Genomic DNA, 12,395 nt, shown 5'->3' on the forward strand with positions numbered 1-12,395 from the left:
CCTATAATCCCAGTACATGAGAGGTAGAGGCAGACCAGGAAGTCAAGGTTCTTAACTATATACAGCATAAGACCCTGTCTGCAGAAGGCGAGAGAAAAAGGAAACCTGGCCTGGGGACATAGCTCAGTGGCAGAGTGCTTGCCTAGCATGCAGGAGGGACAGAGTGACCCATTTGGCTGCAAAGCAAGAGTTGAACATACTGAGAAATGTGAGCTCTTCGTGTCCTCAAGACTGCTCAGGTTCCAGCGCCACCCTCTTTCCCCGGGTCTCCTGCCCTGGCTCAAATCCTCAGCAACTGGGATTGAAGCATGTCTGAGTGCTGACCCCTAGGCCTTCCCTCTTGACTTGTGTAAGGTTAGCTGTGCCTGTCTGCCCAGCCCTGCTGACGAGCTGGTGTGTGGGTCTGAGTGGGAATGGCCCCCACAGGCTCATGTATTTGAACGTCTGGTTCCCCGCTGTGGTGGACTATTTAGGAAGGATTAGAAGTGTGTCACTGGGTTTGAGGTTTCCAAAGTCCAAAGCCACTGCCAGTCTCTATGTCATGCCTGTGGCTCAGATGTAAGCTCTCAGTATCGCTACAATACCATGCCTACCTGCCTGGCGCGCTGCTCCCCATCATGTTGGTCACGGACTCAATCCCCAGTTAGATGCTTTCTTTTATATGTCACCTGGGTCATGCTGTTCCATCACAGCAGTAGAAACCCTAAGACAGCTGGGCCACATGTGGAGCCCAAAGGGAAGGTAAGAAAGTGACAAGGATGTGGGCAGATTGAACTGATGGGCATGACGGAAGGTACAGCCAGGATCTTACTTTTTTTCCATTCTCCTTTATTCCATAAACACCTAGTTACAAGTTGCACAAATCATTTCTTTTTATAAAGGCAGAGAAGGGTATAGGAAAGTGTTTTGTGATGTTGGGGGTGGGAGAAGGGGCAAAGAGTTGGGAATTAGTCCACTCCTTCCACAGCCCTGCAGGACCATGGCATCTGCAGTGCGGCTCTGAGGACCCAGGGGAGCTGACGGATGGAGATCCCTAAACCCAGAGCTCATCCCCCCAAAACCTTCAATGTGTGGCAGGGGTTCAGGGAAAGATGAGGCGGCTTGGAAATGGAGCAGCAAAATGAAAACTCAAGTTAGTGGATACGAGATGGGTGGGGTCATCATGGTGAGGGGATGAGAGATGGAGACAGCAGGTAAAGGGGACAGTAGAAGGTTCTCCCTGAGACCCCCAGGGAGAGGTGGGGGCCAACTTGCCTGTTAATTTAATATTAAATTGGGATAGAACTTGGAAAGGACAAAGTTATTTCAAGGGATGATTTCTCAGCCTCTCAGCCTGTACCTGGAGGAAGAAAAGATGAGCATGTCAGAGAAGGACACAGAAGCCTGCAGCAACTACAGTACCAAAGGCATGACTAGCAGGGAACCCAAAAGGCACACAGGCTTGCTGCTGCCCAGCCTCCTTGGGTCTGTCATCTTTCCATTCCTCCCTCTCAGGCACTTACAAGAGAGGCTAAGAGCCAGGGGCCTTCACCAGTCGTAGCGCCGGGACTGTCGGGAGGGGGAGTCCTCAGGTCCCTGGATAGCCAGGCGGGGAGGACCCTCGGCCCTTCGTCCCCCACCCACAGATGCCTCATGCCGCCGAAATTCCAGAGGACGTTGCTGCCTGAATCGGGATGTCTCTCTTCGCCATTCATCATCAAATGCTGCTGCCTCACCTAAGGAAGACACAGAGCGCAGACGAGGAGGAGACATGAGCCACAGCCTTCCAAGAACAGAAACCAGGGGCAAAGGGTGAGATCATGCTTGTGAGAACGGGTGTAGGAGCCATTGTGGCTTCAACAGGGCTCCTGGATATTACTGGATGCCTGAGGCATAGCTACTGGGCAAAGACACCAGAGTTACATGCACCATGTTAATTTAATAAAGCCACTAATTTGAGAAAGATGAAGTGAGGGGTGGAAAAAGAAAAGCCACTGATCCAGAAGGGTAGAACACCATCAACATGACTACAGCCACAGGAGCTGGCCCCTCCCTGGCGACACCTGACTCAGCCCTGAAGCTGGCGAGGAAGCCTGAGCAGAGGGCCCACCCACCACTCTGCGTGAGAGGTAAGTGTAGGATGTGAGAGGAAGCTACATCTAGTCCATAGGGACTAGAAGAGAGGCTGTGCTCGCAAGAAAGAAGGCTCACTTTCGTCCAGGTTGATGTAGTCCTGCCGTTCTTCCTGGTCCCCGGTGCGGTGGTTTCGGGAGCGCTGGAGGATGTGAGCCCTGTCCCGGATGTGATGCCCAATGGACATCTGCTCTAGACCACTGTCTGAGTCCCGGACAGTCCTCCGTGTCTCCCGGATCTGGGAGGAGGCGAACATGGCACATTCAATCCTCCTCCCAAAGCCCTGGCTATATAACCCCAGGATGAACACACCACCCACCCACGATCCATTCGTGAAAAAAGATGTCAGGTTCCTGTGAGTTCTCCCAATTCTACCTCCTCTGAAATAGGGAGGTTCTTTACTCACCCCTCCTGGGGCAGAGCGCATCTCAGATGTCTCCTGGTAAACCTTGGGGGCACCATCGCCAGTGTTGGAGTAGGAGATGACAGTGGAAGAAGAAAAGGTCTGGCAGTTGCCCCCAGCGGCCATGTGCTCCTAAGGTGTGAAGGGAAGGGCCGGAGGGAATGAGGGTCCGTTTTGCAGGGCTCTGCAGCTCCCTTCAGCTGCTTGTTCTTGCCACATTGTTCTTAAAACATGTGCGAATGGGAGAGACATCCCAGCTTCCCCAACCGCTCCCAGCCCAACACCAAACACACGTAATCATACACAGGTGTGAGGCAGACGCAGGGCCCGTGCTTTAGTTCAAGCACTGCATCCAAGCCAGCCCTCACTAGCACGCGCCTCCTTCCTGCCATGCTGGCTGCTACTGAGAACAAGGCTGGGGAAGAATACGGAGCAAGGGTCGTACCATGTTCCCAATCATGTCATTCATCATCCCAAACATGTCCATGAAGCCACCAGACTGAGGGAAGAGATGAGAGTCAGGAAAACCAAGGGGATCCCGTACCGTGACGCTCACCTGACTATAGACACCCCCCCCTTCTGCACATCTAGCCAGACCACTTAAGTTCCTCCTCCATGACCAGCCTCCCGCCTCCTGGGGCTCTGTGGCTGACCCTGTTTCTGTGTGTTTCCCTGTCTTTGGGGAAGTGAACCAAAGTTAATGAATTAAAACCTCTGAACATGCTGGGTGCTGGTGGTGATGCACCCCTTTAATTCCAGCACTGGGAGGCAGAGACAAGTGGGTCTCTGAGTTCAAGGCCAGCCTGGTCTACAGAGTGAGTTCTAGGGCTACACAGAGAAACCCTGTCTGGAACATAACAAAACAAAAACCCTCTGAACATTAAGATGACCCTGCCCCCCCAAGAAAACTCCTATACAGCTGTATTTTCTCCAGCGGATAAGAGCTTGCAGGCATCAGTGGTATCCAGCTCCGGGATTCCTTTTCTTTCTTTCTTTCCTCTTTTTGAACATTCTATTTATTATTTTTATATGAATGGGTGTTTTGCCTGCACATACATCTGTGTACTGCACGCATGCAATGCATAGTAGAGGACAGAAGATGGCTTCTGAGACCTGGGGACTGGAGATCCAGACAGTTGTGAGCTGCAATGTGGGTGCTGGGAACCGAATCCTGGCTGCCGGAGGAGCAGCCAGATGTTCTTAACCGTGGAGCCAACCCTCTAGCCCTAGTGCCAAGATTTACACCCAATGGGCTCTGAACTGCGCCTGCTAGGCCAAGAGAGGATTTTGAGGCCATCCTTGAGACTACTCCAGAGCGGCACATTTGGAAATAACATCTAAGATGACAGTGTGTCTGAGATACACAGGAAGATACTGACTCACCATTCCCAGCATCCCGAAGGGAGAGACAGCCCCAGCCTACACGACAAGGAACAGAACTTAGGATGACATTCTACCGCCTTACAATACAAACAAGGCCAGTGCCCCGCACCCTTCTCTCCAAAGCAGTCATAAAGCCCCCTTCCCAGCCTCCCACACACACCCCATTTCCTTGTTAGGCACCAACGACAGCATCTTTTACTAACCACCCTGGGTCTCAGGTAGGTTCCAACTGTTACCTGCATCCTGCGGCTGGCAGGCCTGGTTGCTGGCATGTTACCATCTGTGATGCTAAGGAACGGGCTATAGCCAAAGCCACCTGACAACATGCGGCTCATATGCTGACGGTGGATTGCGAAGGGGTCCCTGTGGGTTGAGCATACGACATAGATGGCAGATCAAAGCCCTGCCTTCCCCGCCTCCCCTAAATAAGCAGGGCACACAGTGGCACAGGTGCCAACTTCCATCCGACTGGGAGCTGCAGCTGAGTATCCAGCTAATTTTAACCAGTTCCAGACACGGGAACCCAGAGGTCTGTCTGAACTGCTCAGACCTGAATCAGAATAGAATGAGTGCTCGGCATAAGGGGGAGGGAATTCTCACATCAGGAACATGGGATCCTCGGGCTCCACGTCCCTCATGAAGCGGAACATCCTGATTTCAGCTCCAGGGGGCTCCACACTGTGAAGACACGGAGGCTGAGTTCCATGCAGGCAGCCAAGCTTGTGCGTGCACACCGGCTCAGTGTAGCTACTCTTAAAGCCGTCTCTGGCACACACACTGTCACTGACCCCTCCACGCTCCAGGGAGACCCTTCGGCCATATAACCTTTCAGTCCTGAGAGCGAGAAGCTCTCCAGGCTTATCTCACGGGTCATGGAATTTTTTCCCCCTCAAGCCTCTTAGTGTTGCCCCTCCACCCCCGCCCGCCATCCTCTTCCCCGAGCCACGGTCAGCTCCTCCTCCGACAGGCTCGATGAGAATTCCGAACGCCGGCCCGCCACCCCATTAGTGACCCCCAACTACTCCGCCTTCTGCTGCCACCGGCCGCTGCCAGGCCTCACTGCCCACGGAGCCAGCCCGCCGCTGCCCCAGCCCGTGCCTCCCGCCGGGCGAGCCGGAGAGGGAGGTCCGCTCCGGGGCTCGCAGCTCTGCAACCGAGCGGGCCGCGCCGCCCTAGCCTCACCGGTCCCCGACTCGGGCTCAGCGGCCCATCCGGCCGGCCTCTTCTCCGGGCGCTGCAGGAACAGGGTCGCGGCCCGGGACGCAGGGATTGGTCCGCGCGGGAGCTTCTAGCCTCCCGCACCGCCTCCTGTTTCAGCTGCCACCTCCGTACCCCCGCCCTCGGCCCGCGGAGCCGAACCTCGGCCAGGCCTGGACGGAAGTGACGTCACGTAGATCAGTCCTAGAGGCGGGCCGTAGGAGCTCCGCCCACCGGTATAGGAGGGGGGCGGTGCGCGCGCGCTCGTGCGGCGGCGCCCGGGAGGGCGGGTCCTTTGGGGCCGGTGGGAGGCCTCATTAAGCTGGCTCGGGGATCTGGGGACAGGAAGAGGCTCCTGCGAAGGTGGCGGGGGGAGGGGGGGCGGGGGGGGGAAGGGCGGAGCGGAATCGGGAGGGACCGGCCGAGCGCAGCTTGGGGGCAGGGTGTGCCGCACCTTCCTTGCACGGGGAGGCGGGCTGTCTGTGGGCGACCTGTGGGGCGGATCCCTGCGGGGACCTTTAAACACACTGCAGGAGGGGCGCTTAACCACGGGAACGGGAGGCCTGTCTCTAGAGAGACGCTCTCCGGGCGGGGTCCTCGGAGTGACGCAGGGGAGGAGGTGACAATTTAGCTCAGGTCTAGTTCAGCCTTCGAAAAGGCCGACCGGGAAAGGGAATCCAGGTTGGGAGCCTGGCCGCCAGAGGGCGCTCCTGAGCCAGGCTGGAACTTCAGCGCTTTTGGACTTCTCCAGGAGACCTGTCTGTCTGTGAAGAGCTGGCCTGGGCGAAGGCGTTGGTTCTGAAGCCTGTTTGGCTTTTGTTGTGTGTTTTTTGGTTTTGCTGCTCAGGATCCAACCCAGGGCCTCGTGCATGCCAAGCACGTGCTCTACCACTGAGCTACATTCCAAAGCCTTTCCTCTTGCTCGTCATCAAAAAAACCTTTCCTCTAAGCAGGTAGGTAGGTCAAGGGACTAAAGTTTAGAAGAATAAAGGGGTGGAGAGTTAAATTAAGCACAATCACCCAGGGGCGGGGCTAAAAAGTAAGCCCAAGAGGCCTGACTCCAAAGCCAGAGACTGCTATTTTGACATATTAATTCTCTGGCACAAAATCTGGCAGAGCTGGAGAAAAGAGCCCTCCCCGTTGGGTCAGAGGATTCGAACTGTATTGGGTAGACTTTGACCCACAGAGATCCAAACTCAAAACTCCCTCGCTCACTCTTTACTCTGGCTGTCAGCCACGTTGGTACCGTGTGGAACCTGACCCGAAGAGAAAGGTTTATTCTCCACAGTTCCCTGGGGAAAAGGGTCCAGGGTTCCTTGGGAAAAGATGGGGAACAGAGAGTCTCGGTTTCTTTCGGTTAGATCAATACTAGATGGAAAAAATAGTGTTAACAGGAGGAACAGTAATACAGCTACGGCAGATGGGCAAAGGAAAACTAAAAGAATACAAGAAAACTTGTTTTTCATTGATATTTCTAGGAATATATAAAACCTTTAATAAGTTTCTCTGGATATGCCATCTGACATGCCCTTTCTTCCTGCTCTAAAGAAAAGCAGTTTGGGCCGGGGGTGGTGGCACATGCCTTTAATCCCAACACTCCGGAGGTAGAGGCAGGCGGATCACTGAGTTCGAGGCCAACCTGGTCTACAAAGTGAGTCCAGGACAGACAGGACTACACAGAGAAACCTTGTCTCGAAAAAACAAACAAAAAAACAAACAACAACAACAACAAAAAAAGGAGTTTGATACTCCATCAAGAGTTCAGCAGGGCTGCAGAGCCAGCTCAGTGGCTAAAAGTGCCTGCTGTTGTCGGGTAGGCCTTTAATCCAGTTCTGGGAGACAGAAATTGGAAGATCTCTGTGAGTTAGTGGCTAAGCTGGGCTATATAGCCTGTCTAAAAGAAAACAAAACAGACATTTTAAAACGTGCTTACTGCTATTCCAGAGAAACCCACTAAGACTACAGAGTTCCATTTCCAGGGATCTAACACCCTCTCCAGGCGTCCAAGGGTACTCACACACCTTTCACACTGGCACACATATACACATAAAATAAATCTGAAAAAACTTGCTGCTTTTTTGTTTTTTGTTTTTTGTTTTCAAGACAGGGTTTCTCTGTGTAGCCTTGGCTGTCCTGGAACTCCATCTGTAGCCTAGGCTGGCCTGGAACTCACAGAGATCCACCTGCCTCTGTCCCAGAGTGCTGGGATTAAAGGTGGAACTTTCTGCTCATAAAGAGGACCTGGTTCCAGTTTCCACTTTATGACTCACATCAGTAAAACTCTAGTTCCAGTAGCATTGTACACATGTAGTACACATACACACATGGGCCAAGTATAAATGAAATAATTCTGATTATTTTTTATTTTTTTAATATTTATTTATTCAGAGTGAATTCCAGGACAATCAAGGCTACACAGAGAAACCCTGCCTCAAAAACAAACACACACACACTGTTGGCTCAGTTTATTAACAATTAAACTTTATTATACAACCTAACTAACACACACAAGAAGGAAAAAAAGGTTAAAGGGATAGAAGAATAAACCTCCTGGAATCCTTTGGCAGGACGGGTCCTTAGGTGTCTCTGTCCCACGAGCTGGTTCAGTCCCTTCCTCCCTCTCCGCGCCTTTTCCTTTTTTCCTTTTACCTCTTGTTTTTCTCTCCCCCACCTTCCCAGTCATATGTAAAGGGCGGTCCCTTCTCCCTTCGAGGTTCAATTAGGAAAACAATAGCCACGGTGGGGTTCCTAGGTAGGCTTTCTGAATTCCAAGCCCAGGAAGGCTTCAAACAGTCTCTTACAAGGTATTCATGGTGTGCCCCAAGGGTAAAGCCCGCCAAGACTGCTTCCACCTGCGACAAAGCTTAATCTTTCCCACAACACACACTTACTTCAATGAATATTCTGCTACCTAGACTTCTTGTAGAATATTTATTAAACACTAGAGGGTTATTCTATGACCTGGCTAGCCTCCCAAAAATTGAGAGCGACCTATTGGTTTATTTAAACAAGCCTTAGGCACAATAAGTGAGCAGGTACAATTTAAACTAATTTTCTAAGCTAATCTGGCTGTCGCCTAGCTGTATTCCCGAAGTTATTTGCCAATAGGTCATCCTGTCTGGGCTGGATCTGCTCCATCAGGCCACATCCTCTTTCTCCATCATCTTCTACCTTCTCCGGCTCCTCTCTTCCTCCCAGCCTCATGGTCCCTACCTGAGCCCCGCCCCCCCCCCCCCCCAGCCCCAGAACCGAAGCTCCGCCTACCTCTAGTCTGCACAGGCCTTTCCTTATTAGCCAAGCAAATTATACTACAATCACCTGTTGATGGAGCACTCCTCTGGACAGCAACCAGATCTTGGGGATCAGTATTTAGCATTGGAATACACAACAGCACCAGACCAACCCCAACAATGTCTTCTGAGTTCGAGGCCAGCTTGGTCTACATGTCAAGTTCAAGGATGATTGGAACAATATTGAGAGACCTTGTCTCAACAAACAAACAAATAGGTTTCTGTCTTTTTTTAATTTAATTTTTTATTTTTTGGTTTTTTGAGACAGAGTTTCTCTGTGTAGCCTTGGTTGTCCTGGACTTGATTTGTAGACCAGGCTGGCCTTGAACTCACAGAGATTTGCCTGTCTCTGCCTCCTGTGTACTAGGAATAAAGGCGTGCGCCACCACCACCCAGCAGGTTTCTTTCTTTTTGTATGAGTGTTTTGCTGGCATGTATGTTTGTACTTGCCCAGTGCATGCAGTGGTCAGGAGAGGGTGTTAAGATCGCCTGAAGTTGGGGGGGGGGTTGTAAGCCACTATGTGGATACTGGAACTGACCCTGGCTCTTCTTTAAGAGCAGCAAGGGCTCTCAACCACTGAGCCATGTCTCCAGACCCTTTGCATAGTTCCTGTAATAAACATGTCAGGGCTTGTTTCAAAGCCCAGTGTAGGACATGTCAGGGCTTGTTTCAAGGCCCAGCGTAGAAAATAGCTGACAGCCCAAAAAGCTGACGTCTGACCAGATGTGTGAGTGATAGATAATACCTTAGTAGTAAGTTCTGACCTAGGAGCAGCCAGGACTGCAAGTTGGTGATAAGAGTGCAGCAGAAAGCTAGATGTGTGAATTAGAGAGGGTAAGGTTAAAGTAAGTATAAAAACCCTGAGAAGAAGCAGCCAGCTCTCTTCGCTCGCTAGCTCTCTCTCTCTCTCGCTGTCACCATGATCACCTAAAATGCTACCAGCCGATGGGCGCTCTCCCAGGATGGAGCGGACAGACATGCTGTCAGATAACAACCCGAGAACTGATTCAAGTCGCAGCAGCGAACCTGTTCGACAGAACTTCTCGATATCAGGTCGTATACCCTAATGGCATAAGAGTGTAATGAAATGGTATTGGTGGCTTGGCCTTGGAGCCTTAGCCGCTGCCTTTTGTTGTAGTTGCCTTTGTATTGCTAATAAACCTCTCTTGCTAAATCGTACCACTTGCTCTTGGCCTGACTCTTTTGTTCCGGATTCTGAGTGTAAACTCTCTGCTCGCGACAGCTGGCGTAGTCGGCAGGATCTGGAACAAGGCTGGGGAGAGGATCATTTTATGTTAACTTTCCCCAATTTACAAAAGGCTTGCATGTAATCTGGCTGAAAACTTATATCGAGTTACCAGGTGATTACCGGACTCCTCGATGAGGAGCGGGGAAAGCCTGGGTCCGAAAACACCACCCTCCCTAAGGGTGCGGAAGTAGGACGAACTCAGTGCCCGATGCCAACTGAAGAGCTGGTTAATGGCACAGAGGAAAGGAACTCAATATAAGGCAACTAAAATTCAAACAAATGCTGAAATTTTTCAGTAAACGAATTGAAAGATTGGCCGATCTAAAATTTGAAAAATTAATCAAGAGCACTCAAACAAGTAACCTTCAGTGGTACCTTAGGAAAAGAGAGATTAAACTGCTATACTGGTTGGCAAATAAGCTGTGGAAATGAAGTCTTTAATTAAGAAAATGAGGAGTTTACATCTAAATCCAGCCACAGGAAGCCCCCCAGAAACTGCAGAGGAATAGAAATGGTTGGGAACAGCCCAGGCAGTTAAAAATAGAATTGGCATGAAACCTACTGATGTAAGAATAGGTCTTATTGACCTATCAGTAGTGCAACCGCTGGTGGAACAGGCGCCTAAGAATGAAGTACCAGCAATTTTGGTGAAAACTATACAGGATATAGACAAGGACCGAATTATGGGCAAAAGGCTAGCCATGAATATAGTGAGGAAACAGAAGGACCTGGCCAGTTCATCTGAACCCTCATACTCTTTCCCGGTAGTAACTACAAGTAAAAGGACTCCAATCAGGAACATTGCCAGTCGTCTGAATCCCCTCAGCGATGGCAGACAGCCCCACTATATCCCGGGAACAGAGGTCAAAGAGTCCAGACCATACTCCCCACAGGAGATGGCAGATTTAAGATGGGAATATGCCCAAAATGGTCAGAAAGATGCACAATACATGGTCAGATTGTGGGAAAAAGGGGCTGACACAATCATTCTAACAGAACAGGAGATGGGACGAATTGGGGAAATCATAGAGAACCCGTCTATCTATGAAGCATTGGAACATGTGTTGGACACCGCTAAAGGTGACACACACCCACTCCTGGATTGGATAACTGCAGCCTGGCGCTTAGCTTTCCCCACCCTAGATCTAACACAATTTGAAACAGCAGGTAGATGGACAACTTATGCAGAGGCAATTAACGTTTGCAGAAAACTGGGTATTCTATGGTTCATATATAATGAGGCTAACACACCCCAGGCAGCACCATTTTTGCCATCCTTCAAGCGAATTATAGTTAAAGGAGCTCCACAACATCTAAAAATGAGCTTGACAGGAAGCATTCAGGGCTGCCAAACAGTGGCAGAAGCTATTAATTTCTTTAAAGGCTTCAGAGAATTAGAACAAGAACGAGTGGTATCTTTCCAAGCGAAAGTCAAACCTAGACAGCAAAAACCAAGATTCAGACCATTCCAGAATATCAAATTAAAACCCTTTGGCAGACAAGATCTCCAAATGCCTATAAGACCTAAAAATAAGTCCGGCATGTTCAATAGTTTCAGGGGCACGCCGATAAGACCTTTTAACAACTATTCCAACCGCCCAAGAGCAGTGATAAGACCTTTCCTGAGGACAAGACCTTTTTTAGGCAACAGGGGCTGCAGGGCCCCTCACCCACAAGCACAAGTCAGACAATGGCAACGGAACCAGAATGGCAGGACCTAGACTCCAGACCATTTGTTAACTTCCCAATAGATATAAATGGAAAATTACAACCAGTAAGGTGGCTACTGGATACAGGAAGTCAAATCAGTATTATAAACTGTCACCCAAACCAAAACAAAGGATTTAAAAATATATAGGTACAAGGAGTAAATTCAACTAAAACAGTACCAGTTATTAAGGTAACAGTAGACTTATTTGGTAAAAAATATGAGTTAGATATGGCAAGCTTTACTGCACCCTCAAGTGTTTTAGGAATAGATCATATTAAGATGCTTTTTCCAAAATTTTTGCAAATCAAAAACATTAAAAAAATTTTTTTTTCACTAATTTAGCAGAAGTAAAAATAGAACCCGTAAGGTTACCAGAAATTAAGCCCTCCTTCACCCCACAATATCCTATAAAAGGGGGAATAGAGGACATTACAAACACCTTAAGGGAACTGCTTAAAGAAGGCATAGTGACACCTACCCAAAGCTTTAATTATAATTCACCCATTTGGCCAGTATTAAAGCCAAATGGCAAATGGAGATTTACAGTAGATTATAGAAAAATTAATGAATTAAGTCCCAAAATGCCAGGAACCTTACCTGACATTGAGGATATATTTTTAAGAATAAGACAAGCAGCACCAAAGTGGATGGCAACTATAGATCTCTCAGATATGTTCTTTGGAATACCATTGCATCCAGCATCACAAGAAATAACAACTTTTACCTGGCAATCAAAGCAATATAAATTTCTCAGACTGCCTCAAGGCTATTTAAACAGTCCAATTATAGCCCACACCACCCTAATGAAAACCCTGGAGGACTTTGATAGTCAGGGGGTAGAGTTAGTATCTTATATTGATGATTTGATGATTTATGGACAGGACAAAGACAAAATTCAAGATACAGTAAAAGATTTAATACAACATTTAAGAGATAAAGGATGAACTATTAATCAAACCAAGGTTCAAGGACCTAGCAAACAAGTAAAATTTCTAGGAGTACATTGGTCCACAGAAGGACCTAAAATACCAGAAGAAGTTATTAGTAAA

General features: G+C 49.3%; 1 protein-coding gene across 1 annotated transcript; it reads right to left on the minus strand.

Moving 5' to 3' along the window:
- Positions 1 to 807: 807 nt before the first annotated feature.
- Positions 808 to 5,286, minus strand: MLF2 (myeloid leukemia factor 2). The gene is made up of 9 exons (XM_084765163.1): positions 5,081 to 5,286; positions 4,499 to 4,576; positions 4,135 to 4,261; positions 3,899 to 3,934; positions 2,961 to 3,014; positions 2,519 to 2,647; positions 2,191 to 2,350; positions 1,503 to 1,715; positions 808 to 1,339 (listed from the first exon to the last, which is right to left on the minus strand). Exons 2-8 carry the CDS (start codon positions 4,546 to 4,548, stop codon positions 1,528 to 1,530), a joined length of 744 nt encoding a protein of 247 aa, XP_084621289.1. The 5' UTR covers positions 4,549 to 4,576; positions 5,081 to 5,286; the 3' UTR covers positions 808 to 1,339; positions 1,503 to 1,527.
- Positions 5,287 to 12,395: the final 7,109 nt, after the last annotated feature.

The sequence above is a fragment of the Acomys minous genome (genome assembly GCF_964271855.1).
Source record: "Acomys minous genome assembly, chromosome: 17".
Classification (NCBI taxonomy): domain Eukaryota; kingdom Metazoa; phylum Chordata; class Mammalia; order Rodentia; family Muridae; genus Acomys; species Acomys minous.